Raw genomic sequence first — 14,940 nt, 5'->3', positions numbered from 1 at the left:
GCGCCTCCAGAGTCCCCAGTGACAACGGCTGTGTTCAGCCGAAAAAGGGGCGGAGCCACGGGCCGGTGAAGGGGCGTGGCTACACGGGACCTCAGGGGGCGGGGCTACAGGGACAAGCAGACTACTACAGATCAATCCTTCCTGCACTGCCAGCCAGATCAGTGAGTTACTGGAAAAAGTGAGTGAAAGAAATAAAGTGTGTGTGTGTGTTAGTGTGTGTATATTTGTGTGTACGGGCAGTGGTGTCAGACTGTTTTTAGGTTGGGGGTAGAGATCTTTAGCTCTCGCTGTACCAACCCCTCCCGTGTTCTGTCACCATGTCACCCCCCAGTGTTCTGTCACCGTGACACCCCCCGTGTTCTGTCAATATGTCACCCCCCCGTGTTCTGTCACCGTGACACCCCCTGTGTTCTGTCACTGTGTCACCCCCACCGTGTTCTGTCACCGTAACACCCCCGTGTTCTGTCACCATGTCACCCCCCCGTGTTCTGTCACCGTGTCACCCCCTGTGTTCTGTCACTGTGTCACCCCCACCGTGTTCTGTCACCGTGTCACCCCCCGTGTTGTCACTGTGTCACCCCCACCGTGTTCTGTCACCGTGTCACCCCAGTGTTCTGTCACCCCCCTGTGTTCTGTCACTGTGTCACACCCCCGTGTTCTGTCACTCCCACCGTGTTCTGTCACTGTCACCCCAGTGTTCTGTCACCATGTCACCCCCCCGTGTTCTGTCACCGTGACACCCCCCGTGTTATGTCACTGTGTCACCCCCACCGCGTTCTGTCACCGTGTCACCCCCCGTGTTCTGTCACTGTGTCACCCCCACCGTGTTCTGTCACCGTGTCACCCCAGTGTTCTGTCACCCCCCTGTGTTCTGTCACTTTGTCACACCCCAGTGTTCTGTCACCGTGTCACCCCCGTGTTCTGTCACTGTGTCACCCCCACCGTGTTCTGTCACCGTGTCACCCCAGTGTTCTGTCACCGTGTCACCCCCGTGTTCTGTCACTGTGTCACCCCCACCGTGTTCTGTCACCGTGTCACCCCAGTGTTCTGTCACTGTCACCCCAGTGTTCTGTCACTGTCACCCCCCGTGTTCTGTCACTCTGTCACCCCCCCGTGTTCTGTCACTGTGTCACCCCCCGTGTTCTGTCACTGTGTCACCCCCCGTGTTCTGTCACTGTGTCACCCCCCGTGTTCTGTCACTGTGTCACCCCCACCGTGTTCTGTCACCATGTCACCCCAGTGTTCTGTCACTCCCCTGTGTTCTGTCACTGCGTCACACCACCGTGTTCTGTCACTTTGTCACCCCCACCGTGTTCTGTCACCGTGTCACCCCAGTGTTCTGTCACCGTGTCACCCCAGTGTTCTGTCACCGTGTCACCCCCGTGTCCTGTCACTGTGTCACCCACCGTGTTCTGTCACTGTCACCCCCACCGTGTTCTGTCACCGTGTCACCCCAGTGTTCTGTCACTCCCCTGTGTTCTGTCACTGCGTCACACCACCGTGTTATGTCACCGTGTCACCCGTGTTCTGTCACCGTGTCACCCCAGTGTTCTGTCACCGTGTCACCCCCCGTGTCCTGTCACTGTGTCACCCACCGTGTTCTGTCACTGTCACCCCCCCCCCCCCCCCCGTGTTCTGTCACTCTGTCACCCCCCCCCCCCATGTTCTGTCACTGTGTCACCCCCCGAGTTCTATCACTGTGTCACACCTTTCCCCAGGGGCCACAAGACACTGGATAATTTGCTTGCTGCACAATGATTATCCCAAATAAAATGTTAATGTGTAAAAGGGGGCTCTACCTGCTGTAATGTGTAAAAGGGGGCTGTACCTGCTGTAATGTGTAAAAGGGGGCTGTACCTGCTGTAATGTGTAAAAGGGGGCTCTACCATCCATACTGTGTATAAGGGAGCTCTACCTGCCATAATGTGTGTAAAAGGGGCTCTACCTGCCATAATGTGTGTAAAAGGGGCTCTACCTGCCATAATGTGTGTAAAAGGGGCTCTACCTGGTGTAATGTGTGTAAGTGGCGCTACTGTGTGGCGCAATTTGAATAATGGAGCAGCCTAATATGAATCTGTATTATTTGTTGGCCATGCCCCTTCCACACGAAGCCACGTCCCTATATTTTTGGCATGTGTGGGGGGGGGGGGGGGGAGCTGGGAGCTGCTATTTTATGCGTGGCCCACGGATAGTGACAAGAAAGTGTCAAGTGGCCCCTCAGCTGAAACAATTGCCCACCCCTGCCTTAAACGCTTAACCTCAGAATTCTCCATTCCACAAAATAGTATGTACGCCTTAGCACAGATTCAGCACTATGCCATTCCCTGGCAGCGTCCACTCTCATAATACCCTCCAGAGACCCTCTACAACCACTCATCACTCAGTTTATTAGACATAAATATAAACCTAAACTCCTGTATTCATTATCACTAACACACTCTCCACATACTATACCCCAGGGACTACAAAGGCTATGGATAAGGGATATACCCTCTCTATCTTCAGCCGATGAATTAGTCAAATATTATGAAACTACACTCCGCATAGTAAGGGCATCGGTCCTTCAGGAGGTTCACGTAAAGACAATACACAGGGCATATGTATCACAAAGCCAACGAGCGCACTATGTTGAGGATGAGACTGGTAACAGCCCGAAATGCGGGGCATTATCAGCTTCGATTATTCATAACATGTGGTCCTGTGGCAAAATTAAAAAATACTGGAATAAACTTGTACACTACGTGAATATGACCTTTCAGCTGTCTGTGACCTTGGATCCAGTGCCACTACTTTTTGCCAACTTTGACAAATGGAACCTACCAGCTGATAAGAAACAACTTATACCAATCCTATCTCTGCTGGTAACAGTGACAAAGAAAGTTATTCTTAACTCATGGATAGCCCACCACACCCCTACCTTGAGAGAGATTGACACACTAATGTTAAGATATATGTACTATGAAAGATATGAAATGCTAGGTGAACCGCACCACACAGGCAGTCAATTTTGGAAAAAGTGGGGAACCTATATAGAATCCAAATCAGATCCTGAACAAATAAATATGTGTACAATTCTGGACTGCCCACCCCCAGCACAAATATGAAGAACCAAAATCATTAATCCCCCCCCCCCCCCCCCCTCTTCTAGGCGGGTCCCAGGGGTTAGGATCCGAGGTCACATAGAAAACTCAGAGTACCTACTCAAATAAATGGATGTTCTTTGAACTATATATATTGTAACCACTATCCCCTAAGTTGTTGTATACATAAGCAGGACGGTCCCATCACCTTACCCCCCCCCCCCCCCACCCAACCCTCTCCGCCCCCCTCCCTTTCTTTTTTCAACACTTTACATTATAAAGTATGCATTGAAAATGATTGTAAAGGAACAGGGTAGAATGGTTCTAAATAACCCAGCAAAAATGTATGAAAATGTTTATAACCTATGAAACTTACTGTTATGCTGTTTGGACTTGATACCCTATATGCCTTTTTCGCCCTCTAACAAGGGCTTGTTGTCAATGTAATACTTGAAAAACCCAATAAATATATTTAAAAAAAAAAAAAAAAAGATAGTGGGAGCTGAATACAACAAAACCTCAACAGACTTTCTTAAAACCTGTGTTTCAGTCTCATTTTGAGCTATTAGAGATGAAATCTGGGATATCATTCGCCTAATAGACTCCACCCATGGGGGTTCGGATTCAGAAGGCTGAAACAGTATATTGCAGTCCTGAGTACATGGAACAGACTCTTCAGGAGAAAATACACTGCAGCACAAGATTCAGAGTTCATAGACATGCTTATGAGAGATAAAACACACACACAGGAAAATGCAGGCAGTTTTCCCCAGAGCACCTTCAGAGTCACAGAGCATATGGAGCCAGCCACACAGCGCCCCAGTAGGCAGTTATACACTAAACGTCTGGCGCTGACTGAATAACCTTAATAGGATTAAACAGTGATTATAACACTCCCCCCCGTCTATAACACCCTGGTACCGCAGAGGTATGTTGGAGTTATGTGGAGGGCAGCGCTCCCTGTCAGCGTCTCTTCAGTGAGAAAATGGCACAGGTGAGTGCTGGATCCGCTGAGAAGCCCCGCCCCCTGTAATGGCGCACCTTCCCGCACTTTAGAGATTATACTGGCCTGAGGTTTTGTGCTGCTAACAGTGGGATTAGCCCTTGATAGCATATGTGACCAGTGTAAGGTATGTTGCGCTGGCCCAGGACGCCCCTCACAGCGCCGTACACCAAGTGCCGCTGAGCCTTCCGGAGCGCAGCCTGTCAGAGCTGCGCTCCCACCCTTGTGAAGTCATTCCTGACGGCGACCCGCTTCCCGGGCCGCCGGCGTCATACTCACCCCTCTTCTATCTTCTGACTCTGTTAGGGGGTGGCGGTCACCTCGTGGGCTTGCGATCAGCACCCTCAGGAGCTCAGTGTCCTGTCAGCGGAGATAGAGAACCATTAACTTCTAAAGTTGGTTCCTACTCCTTGCTTAAGTCCCACGAAGCAGGGAGGCTGTTGCCAGCAGCCTCCCTGTACCGAACACTCTTAGAAAAACAAGAAAACTAGAAAAACTCCTAGGAGCTCCTCTAGTTGTGACCGGCTCCTCCGAGCCCATTTTCTAAACGGAGTTTGGTAGGAGGGGCATAGAGGGAGGAGCCAGCCCACACTATTAAACTCTTAAAGTGCCCATGGCTCCCAAGGGACCAGTCTATACCCCATGGTACCAATGTGGACCCCAGCATCCTCTAGGATACAAGAGAAAGCAAAGAAATGTATTGATCTGAAGGTTTACATTCAGTAGTTGATTCACTCTTACCATTATTCTGTGCCATTAAGTTGTGTTTGGCTTTTACAGATGCCTCAAATGTATCAACATTCTCTCTCTCATATTCCTTAACATCTGCTGCTACCCGCTCGAGAATATCGTCTGGTGAAGCCGACCGACTCCGTGCACTACTCTGGGGACTGCTTGGCTCAGAGGTCACCGACATATTGCTGTCTTCATTTAAGTACTTGTACTTCTGAAGATAGTCCCAGAAATCAAAAGGAAAGAAATATGACACTAACTTCATAATAAATAATTTTCTCCAAATTCACATAGGAGACAATGGTGCTTCTAGACTGTTATCATGTAGTCATGCAGAGACATAATTACACGCAGAGACACAGGTAGAAAGGTATGTGACTAGCCAGGGTGTAGAAAACATCAGGAAACAGCAGTGCGTATCTACTCAGTCCTCAGTCTACTTGAAGTCTGGGGCTCTTGAATCATAAACGTAAGGCTTTATTAAGCTGTTCTTGACCAGATAACCATTTTCAGTTAAGGTAACTTCTTACTCCAGAACAAGAACAGAGCCTCAAACAATGCCACACAAGTGGTTTCGCTTGAAAAAAAAATAAGATTTTACTCACCGGTAAATCTATTTCTCGTAGTCCGTAGTGGATGCTGGGGACTCCGTAAGGACCATGGGGAATAGACGGCTCCGCAGGAGACTGGGCACATCTAAAGAAAGCTTTAGGACTATCTGGTGTGCACTGGCTCCTCCCCCTATGACCCTCCTCCAAGCCTCAGTAAGGACACTGTGCCCGGAAGAGCTGACACAATAAGGAAAGATTTTGAATCCCGGGTAAGACTCATACCAGCCACACCAATCACACCATATAACTCGTGATAGGAACCCCGGTTAACAGTATGATAACAATGGAACCTCTGAATAGATGGTTCGCAATAACAACCCGATTTTTGTAACAATAACTATTTACAAGTATAGCAGACAATCCGCACTTGGGATGGGCGCCCAGCATCCACTACGGACTACGAGAAATAGATTTACCGGTGAGTAAAATCTTAATTTTCTCTGACGTCCTAGTGGATGCTGGGGACTCCATAAGGACCATGGGGATTATACCAAAGCTCCCAAACGGGCGGGAGAGTGCGGATGACTCTGCAGCACCGAATGAGAGAACTCAAGGTCCAGCTCAGCCAGGGTATCAAATTTGTAGAATTTTGCAAACGTGTTTGCCCCTGACCAAGTAGCAGCTCGGCCAAGTTGTAAAGCCGAGACCCCTCGGGCAGCCGCCCAAGATGAGCCCACCTTCCTTGTGGAATGGGCTTTTACAGATTTAGGCTGCGGTAGTCCCACCGCAGAATGCGCAAGCTGAATAGTGCTACAAATCCAGCGCGCTATAGTCTGCTTAGAAGTAGGAGCACCCAGCTTGTTGGGTGCATCCAGGATAAACAGCGAGTCAGTTTTCCTGACTCCAGCCGTCCTGGAAATATAAATTTTCAGGGCCCTGACTACGTCCAGTAACTTAGAATCCTCCAAGTCCCTAGTAGCCGCAGGCACCACAATAGGTTGGTTCAAGTGAAAACCTGATACCACCTTCGGGAGAAGGTGAGGACGAGTCCTCAACTCTGCCCTATCCATATGGAAAATCAGGTAAGGGCTTTTTCATGACAAAGCCGCCAATTCTGACACATGCCTGGCCGAAGCCAGAGCCAACACATGACCACTTTCCATGTGAGATACTTCAAATCCACGGTTTTAAGTGGCTCAAACCAATGTGATTCCAGGAACTCCAAAACCACATTGAGAAACCAAGGTGCCACTGGGGGCACAAAAAAGGGGCTGAATATGCAGCACTCCCTTACAACGTCTGAACTTCAGGCTGACATCCTTCCTGGCTTTGATCAGGGTAGGAATGACTTCCTCCGGAATGCCTTTTTCACTCAGGATCCGGTGTTCAACCGCCATGCCGTCAACGCAGCCGCGGTAAGTCTTGGAACAGACAGGGCCCCTGCTGCAGCAGATCCTGTCTGAGTGGCAGAGGCCATGGGTCCTCTGAGATCATTTCTTGAAGTTCCGAGTACCAAGCCCTTCTTGGCCAATCCGGAACAATGAGTATAGTTCTTACTCTTTTTCTTATTATCCTCAGTACCTTGGGTATGAGAGGGAGAGGAGGGAACACATAAACCGACTGGTACACCCGCGGTGTCACTAGAGCGTCCACAGCGATCGCCTGAGGTTCCGTTGACCTGGCGCAATATCTTTTTATTGAGGCGGGACGCCAGCCTGTCCACCTGTGGTCTTTCCCAACGGTTTACCAGCATTTGGAAGACTTCTGGATGAAGTCCCTATTCTCCCGGGTGGAGTCTGCTGCGGAAGTCTGCTTCCCAGTTGTCCACTCCCGGAATGAACACTGCTGCCAGTGCTACCACGTGAATTTCCCGCCCAACGGGGAATCCTTGTGGCTTCTGCCATTGCCCTCCTGCTTCTTGTGCCGCCCTGCCTGTTTACATGGGCGAGCGCCGTGATGTTGTCTGATTGGATCAGTACGGCTGGTTTTGAAGCAGGGGCCTTGTTTGGCTTACGGCCTTGTAAAGGGCTCTTAGCTCCAGAAAATTTATGTGAAGTGAAATCTCCTGTTTGGACCACAGTCCTTGGAATTTTACTCCCTGTGTGACTGCACCCCAGCCCCGAAGGCTGGCATCCGTGTTTACCAGGACCCAGTCCTGTATTCCGAATCTGCGGCCCTCTAGTAGATGAGCCCTTTGCAGCCACCACCGCAGCGACACCCTGGTTCTTGCCGACCGGGTTATCCGCTGCTGTATCTGAAGATGGGACCCGGACCATTTGTCCAACAGGTCCCACTGGAAAATCCTTGCGTGGAACTTTCCGAATGGAATTTCTTCGTACGAAGCTACCATTTTTCCCAGGACTCGTGTGCATTGATGTACCGACACCTGTCCCGGTCTTAGGAGGTTTCTGACTAGAGATGACAACTCCTCGGCTTTTTCCACTGGAAGAAACACTTTTTTCTGGTCTGTTTCCAGAATCATTCCCAGGAACAGAAGACGTGTCGTCGGGACCAGCTGTGACTTTGGAATATTGAGAATCCAGCCGTGCTGTTGCAGCACTTCCCGAGAAAGTGCTACCCCCACTACCAACTGCTCCTTGGACCTTGCCCTTATCAGGAGATCGTCCAAGTACGGGATAACTAAAACTCCCTTCTTGCGAAGGAATATCATCATTTCGGTCATTACCCTGGTAAAGACCCTCGGTGCCGTGGATAATCCAAACGGCAGCGTATGGAACTGATAGTGACAGTCCTGTACCACAACCCTGAGGTACTCCTGGTGAGGAGGGTAAATGGGGACATGTAGGTAAGCATCCTTGATGTCCAGAGAGACCCTGTAATCCCCCTCGTCCAGGTTCGCAGTAATCGCCCTGAGCGATTCCATCTTGAACTTGAATCTTTTGTTATATGTGTTCAAGGATTTTAAATTTAAGATGGGTCTCACCGAACCGTCCGGTTTCGGTACCACAAACATTGTGGAATAGTAACCCCTTTCCTGTTGAAGGAGGGGTACCTTGATAATCACTTGCTGTGAATACAGTTTTTGGACAGCCACCAACACTGCCTCCCTGGCAGAGGGAGTTGCTGGTACGGCAGATTTTAGGAAACGGCGGGGGGGAGACGACTCTAATTCCAGCCTGTACCCCTGAGATACTGATTGAAGAACCCAGGGATCCACCTGTGAGAGAGCCCACTGTGCGCTGAAATTTCTGAGACGGGCCCCCACCGTACCCGGGTCCGCCTGAGCAGCCCCAGCGTCATGCTGTGGACTTACCGGATGCAGGGGAGGACTTCTGCTCTTGGGAACTAGCTGTGTGCTGCAGCTTTTTCCCTCTACCTTTTCCTCTTGGCAGAAAAGATGAGCCTCTAGTACTCTACTTTTTTGGGGCCGAAGGGACTGTACCTGATAATACAGTGCTTTCTTTTGCTGTGGGGTAGCTTGTGGCAAAAGTTTTGATTTCCCAGCCGTAGCTGTGGAAACGAGGTCTGAAAGACCATCCCCAAACAGTTCCACCCTCTTATAGGGCAAACTTCCGTGTGCCGTTTTGAATCGGCATCGCCCGACCATTGCCGAGTCCATAACCCCCGCCTGGCGGCAATGGTTTTACATAGCGCTTATTTGTGATGCCAGTCGGCAAATATCCCTCTGTGCATCACGCATGTATAAGACAGCGTCTTTTATATGCTCTATTTTCAGCAAAATATTGTCCCTATCTATAGTATAAATATTATCCGACAGGGAATCTGACCACGCAGCTGCCGCACTGCACATCCATGCCGAGGCAATAGCAGGTCTCAATATAATGCCCGTGTGTGTGTATATAGCTTTAAGGGTAGTTTTCTGCTTTCTATCAGCAGGTCCTTTAGGGCGGCCGTATCCGTGACGGTAGTGCCACCTTTTTTAATAAGCGTGTAACCGCTTTTTCTACCCTAGGGGGTATTTCCCAACATGACCTATCCTCTGGCGGAAAAGGGTACGCTGCTTAGAAATTATCAATTTCTTATCGGGGGAAGTCCACGCTTCCTCACACACCTCATATCAATTCCTCAGATGCAGGAAAAACTACTGGTAGTTTTCTCTCACCAAACATAATACCCTTTTTTGTGGTACCTGGGGTATTATCAGAAATGTGTAATACATTTTTTTTCATTGCCTCAATCGTGTAACGGGTGGCCCTATTGGAAGGTACACTAGTCTCATCGTCGTCGACACTGGAGTCGGTATCCGTGTCAACATCTGTGTCTGCCATCTGAGGTAGCGGGCGTTTTAGAGCCCCTGATGACATTTGAGACGCTTGGACAGGCACAAGCTGAGTAGCCGGCTGTCCTATGTCGTCAAACCTTTTATGTAAGGAGTTGACACTGTCACGTAATTCCTTCCATAAGTCCATCCACACCGGTGTCGACCCCGCAGGGGGTGACATCCCATTCACAGGCATTTGCTCCGCCTCCACATCATTATCCTCATCATACATGTCGACACACAGCACACACACAGGGAATGCTCTGACAGAGGACAGGACCCCACAAAGCCCTTTGGGGAGACAGAGGGAGAGTATGCCAGCACACACCAGAGCGCTATATATCACAGGGATATCACCTATAGAGTGTTTTCCCTTATAGCTGCATATATATTCTATACTGCGCCTAATTTTGTGCCCCCCCCCCTCTTTTTAACCCTTTCTGTAGTGTAGGACTGCAGGGGAGAGCCAGGGAGCGATTCCTCCAGCGAAACTGTGAGGGAAAATGGCGCCACTGTGCTGAGGGAGATGGCTCCGCCCCTTTTTCGGCGGGCTTTCTCCCGCTATTTTAATATATCTGGCAGGGGTTAATATACACCTATATAGCCTCTGGGGCTATATATGGTGTTAGTTTGCCAGCCAAGGTGTTAATATTGCTGCTCAGGGCGCTCAGGGCGCCCAGGGCGCCCCCCCCCCCCCCCCCCAGCACCCATCAGTGACCGCAGTGTGTGGTGTGCATGAGGAGCAATGGCGCACAGCTGCAGTGCTGTGCGCTACCTTGGAGAAGACAGAAGTCTTCAGCCGCCGATTTTCCGGACCTTCTTGCTTCTGGCTCTGTAAGGGGGACGGCGGCGCGGCTCCGGGAACGGACGACGAGGTCGGGTCCTGTGTTCGATCCCTCTGGAGCTAATGGTGTCCAGTAGCCTAAGAAGCCCAAGCTACCACCACTTAGGTAGGTTCGCTTCTTCTCCCCTTAGTCCCTCGCTGCAGTGAGCCTGTTGCCAGCAGGTCTCACTGTAAAATAAAAAACCTAAACTATACTTTCTTTCTAGGAGCTCAGGAGAGCCCCTAGTGTGCATCCAGCTCAGCCGGGCACAGAAATCTAACTGAGGCTTGGAGGAGGGTCATAGGGGGAGGAGCCAGTGCACACCAGATAGTCCTAAAGCTTTCTTTAGATGTGCCCAGTCTCCTGCGGAGCCGTGTATTCCCCATGGTCCTTACGGAGTCCCCAGCATCCACTAGGACGTCAGAGAAATAAACAAAATCCCCTCTAATGGGCCTGTACCATTTGTTATATTGGGCAAGGTCATATTTACATATATTTAAGACATCTGCTTCGGCAAAGAATTGAGGTAATTACGAAACGTATGTGTTTTTAATACTATTGTTCACTATTAATCATTAAATGATTCCTGAATTTTCTTAGTAAGTGGAGGTTCAACAGTACGGCACCAAGCAGACAATTTGTGCTCATTTTCAAACTCACCTCTACAATCGCTAGTCTCTGCAGGCGTCTTTGCTCAATTAGAGCTTCTTCGTCTTCCTCTTCAACATCAAAGTCTTCAAGGCTAGCAGAAGAAAACAAAGCCTAGTATTTTTGGATTTTTACAAGTTGGTATTTTTGGGGTATCTAACACAAAGCTGCAAAACACTCATTTTCCCTTATTTATATTGAAACAAATAAAGTGACCCATCAAAACTACCCCAACAAATCAAAACATATGCAGTCGTGCCATGAACAAAATATGTATGACAGTAATCAGAGTTTCAATGATATGTGTTGAGTTAATGGTGTTGAGTTAATGGGGGTAGGGGGTGAATCCAAAAAGTTAACTGAGGAAATGGTATGAAAAAGTGGAGAGACCTTCCTAAATTCCCCAGAAAGTGGCAACTTTGTTTGCCGAATCATATAGAAGACGACTGTTAGTGGGCATAGAGGGCTGTACCTTTTAAAAGTTGAGAAATGGTTGATTTGTGCATTTTTGAAAAAATTAAAACTATTTAAAAAGATTACGAAATGCAAATAAAAAGAAAAAAGGGTGACTTGAGGGTAATTTGAGGCCCCTTTTTTTAAATCTAATTATTTTTCATTGAAATTAATACTTTAAATATGCATAAATAAAAAAGTTGATTTTGGGGTACTTTGAGAGTACAGGTTGAGTATCCCATATCCAAATATTCCGAAATACGGAATATTCCGAAATACGGACTTTTTTGAGTGAGATAGTGAAACCTTTGTTTTTTGATGGCTCAAATGTACACAAACTTTGTTTAATACACAAAGTTATTAAAAATATTGTATTAAATGACCTACAGGCTGTGTGTATAAGGTGTATATGAAACATAAATGAATTGTGTGAATGTAGACACACTTTGTTTAATGCACAAAGTTATAAAAAATATTGGCTAAAATTACCTTCAGGCTGTGTGTATAAGATGTATATGAAACATAAATGCATTCTGTGCTTAGACTTGGGTCCCATCACCATGATATCTCATTATGGTATGCAATTATTACAAAATACGGAAAAATCCGTTATCCAAAATACTTCCGGTCCCAAGCATTTTGGATAAGGGATACTCAACCTGTATTTAATTTTTGACCCCAAGTTCTAATACGTATTCTGGGGAGTTCTAATACAGTATTTGCTGGCGTATAAGACTACTTTTTTGCCCTGAAAAGCATGCCTCCAAGTGGGGGGGTCGTCTTATACGCCGGGTGCACTTCAGTTGGGATAGACATAGCTGCCATAGTGGCCTTCCGATACTCGCCCGGTGCCCATAGTGGCCTCCCGATGCCCGCCCACCTCATTCTACTCACCATCCAGTATCGCACGATATCCAGTGCGGCCACGGCGGGTCACTAGTGCCAATTACAGGGAGATACAGGGACTGGCCAGAGGCGCTGCAGTCGCGTTGTGGCCGTACAATGGTGACAATGGCACTAATACTAATACTAATGGTACTCATGTGAAACCGGTAACACTAAATGCACACAGGGGTATACTTTTATACATTTTACAACTTTCTCCTCGCCCCCTCCCCCCTTCTTATGCATACCTTGATAAATACTCCCTATCCAAATCTCTTATCAGGTCATAATATACAGTATGTCACAAATTTGATGTTCTTTTACGTTTTATTTGGTGTGTGGAAGGGGGTAGTCTTATACGGCGAGTATATAACAAACTCTATATTTTGAGTGGAAATGTTGGGGGTCGTCTTATACGCCCAGTCGTCTTATACGCCGGCAAATACGGTACTTATTCTGTTTCTGACTGATATGCATATGGGGTTGCTTTGGAGGAAATTTCGTTGTTCTGTACAATACTTTTATTGTTTGACCAATGACAAAGTATATATCTTATCTTTATCTAAAATGACATGTAATTATTGGCCCAACTAAGCGAATCGAAAACTTAAAAATGCCTAATTACGGATTAGGGAGGGCGTCCAAGGTGTTCTGGAGCATGTTCCGATATTTTTACCTTAAAAAATAAGATTTTAAACCTAACGGTAAATCTTTTTCTCCTAGTCCGTAGAGGATGCTGGGGACTCCGTAAGGACCATGGGGTATAGACGGGCTCCGCAGTAGACATGGGCACTATAAAGAACTTTAGAATGGGTGTGCACTGGCTCCTCCCTCTATGCTCCCCCTCCAGACCTCAGTTAGGACTGTGCCCAGAGGAGACTGACAGTAAGAGGAAAGGATTTTTTGTTAATCTAAGGGCGAGATACATACCAGCCCACACCATACACACCGAACAACATGGTATATACGAAACCAGTTAACAGCATGAACAACAGCATCAGCTCGAGACTGATCTCAACTGTAACATAACCCTTATGTAAGCAACAACTATATACAAGCCTTGCAGAATTTTTCTGCACTAGGACGGGCGCCCAGCATCCTCTACGGACTAGGAGAAAATAAGAATTTACTTACCGATAATTCTATTTCTCGGAGTCCGTAGTGGATGCTGGGGTTCCTGAAAGGACCATGGGGGAATAGCGGCTCCGCAGGAGACAGGGCACAAAAGTAAAGCTTTCCGATCAGGTGGTGTGCACTGGCTCCTCCCCCTATGACCCTCCTCCAAGCCAGTTAGGTACTGTGCCCGGACGAGCGTACACAATAAGGGAGGAATTTTGAATCCCGGGTAAGACTCATACCAGCCACACCAATCACACCGTACAACTTGTGATCTAAACCCAGTTAACAGTATGATAACAGCGGAGCCTCTGAAAAGATGGCTCACAACAATAATAACCCGATTTTTGTAACTATGTACAAGTATTGCAGATAATCCGCACTTGGGATGGGCGCCCAGCATCCACTACGGACTCCGAGAAATAGAATTATCGGTAAGTAAATTCTTATTTTCTCTATCGTCCTAGTGGATGCTGGGGTTCCTGAAAGGACCATGGGGATTATACCAAAGCTCCCAAACGGGCGGGAGAGTGCGGATGACTCTGCAGCACCGAATGAGAGAACTCCAGGTCCTCCTTAGCCAGGGTATCAAATTTGTAGGATTTTACAAACGTGTTTGCCCCTGACTAAATAACCGCTCGGCAAAGTTGTAAAGCCGAGACCCCTCGGGCAGCCGCCCAAGATGAGCCCACCTTCCTTGTGGAATGGGCATTTACATATTTTGGTTGTGGCAGGCCTGCCACAGAATGTGCAAGCTGAATTGTATTACACATCCAACTAGCAATAGTCTGCTTAAAAGCAAGAGCACCCAGTTTGTTGGGTGCATACAGGATAACAGCAAGTCAGTTTTCCTGACTCCAGCCGTCCTGGAACCTATATTTTCAGGGCCCTGACAACATCTAGCAACTTGGAGTCCTCCAAGTCCCTAGTAGGTGCAAGGCACCACAATAAGCTGGTTCAGGTGAAACACTGACACCACCTTAGGGAGAGAACTGGGGACGAGTCCGCAGCTCTGCCCTGTCCGAATGGACAAACAAATATGGGCTTTTTTGAGAAAAAAACCACCAATTTGACACTCGCCTGGTCCAGGCCAGGGCCAAGAACATGGTCACTTTTCATGTGAGATGCTTCAAATCCACAGATTTGACTGGTTTTAAACCAATGTGATTTGAAGAATCCCAGAACTACGTTGAGATCCCACAGTGCCACTGGAGGCACAAAAGAGGGTTGTATATGCAATACTCCCTTGACAAAGTTCTGGACTTCAGGAACTGAAGCCAATTCTTTCTGGAAGAAAATTGACAGGGCCGAAATTTGAACCTTAATGGACCCCAATTTGAGGCCCATAGACACTCCTGTTTGCAGGAAATGCAGGAATCGACCGAGTTGAAATTTCTTTGTGGGG

General features: G+C 48.0%; 1 protein-coding gene across 9 annotated transcripts in view; it reads right to left on the bottom strand.

The window, feature by feature from the left end:
* PRP4K (pre-mRNA processing factor kinase PRP4K) overlaps positions 1-14,940 on the bottom strand; it is a 160,665-nt gene that overhangs the window by 58,194 nt on the left and 87,531 nt on the right. For all 9 annotated transcript variants that reach the window (XR_010177780.1, XR_010177782.1, XR_010177783.1 and 6 more), the window contains 2 exons: positions 11,094-11,175; positions 4,825-5,029 (listed from right to left, as the gene is read on the bottom strand). Coding sequence is in view for 1 of the 9 variants with exons in the window: in XM_063923071.1 (XP_063779141.1) it covers positions 4,825-5,029; positions 11,094-11,175 (287 nt within the window). In the remaining 8 variants the exon portion in view is untranslated. The remainder of the gene's footprint in view (positions 1-4,824; positions 5,030-11,093; positions 11,176-14,940) is intronic.

Source organism: Pseudophryne corroboree, chromosome 5 (assembly GCF_028390025.1).
Source record: "Pseudophryne corroboree isolate aPseCor3 chromosome 5, aPseCor3.hap2, whole genome shotgun sequence".
Classification (NCBI taxonomy): domain Eukaryota; kingdom Metazoa; phylum Chordata; class Amphibia; order Anura; family Myobatrachidae; genus Pseudophryne; species Pseudophryne corroboree.
Note: the sequence above shows the minus strand (reverse complement) of the source record. Positions and strands in the feature narration are given on the sequence as shown.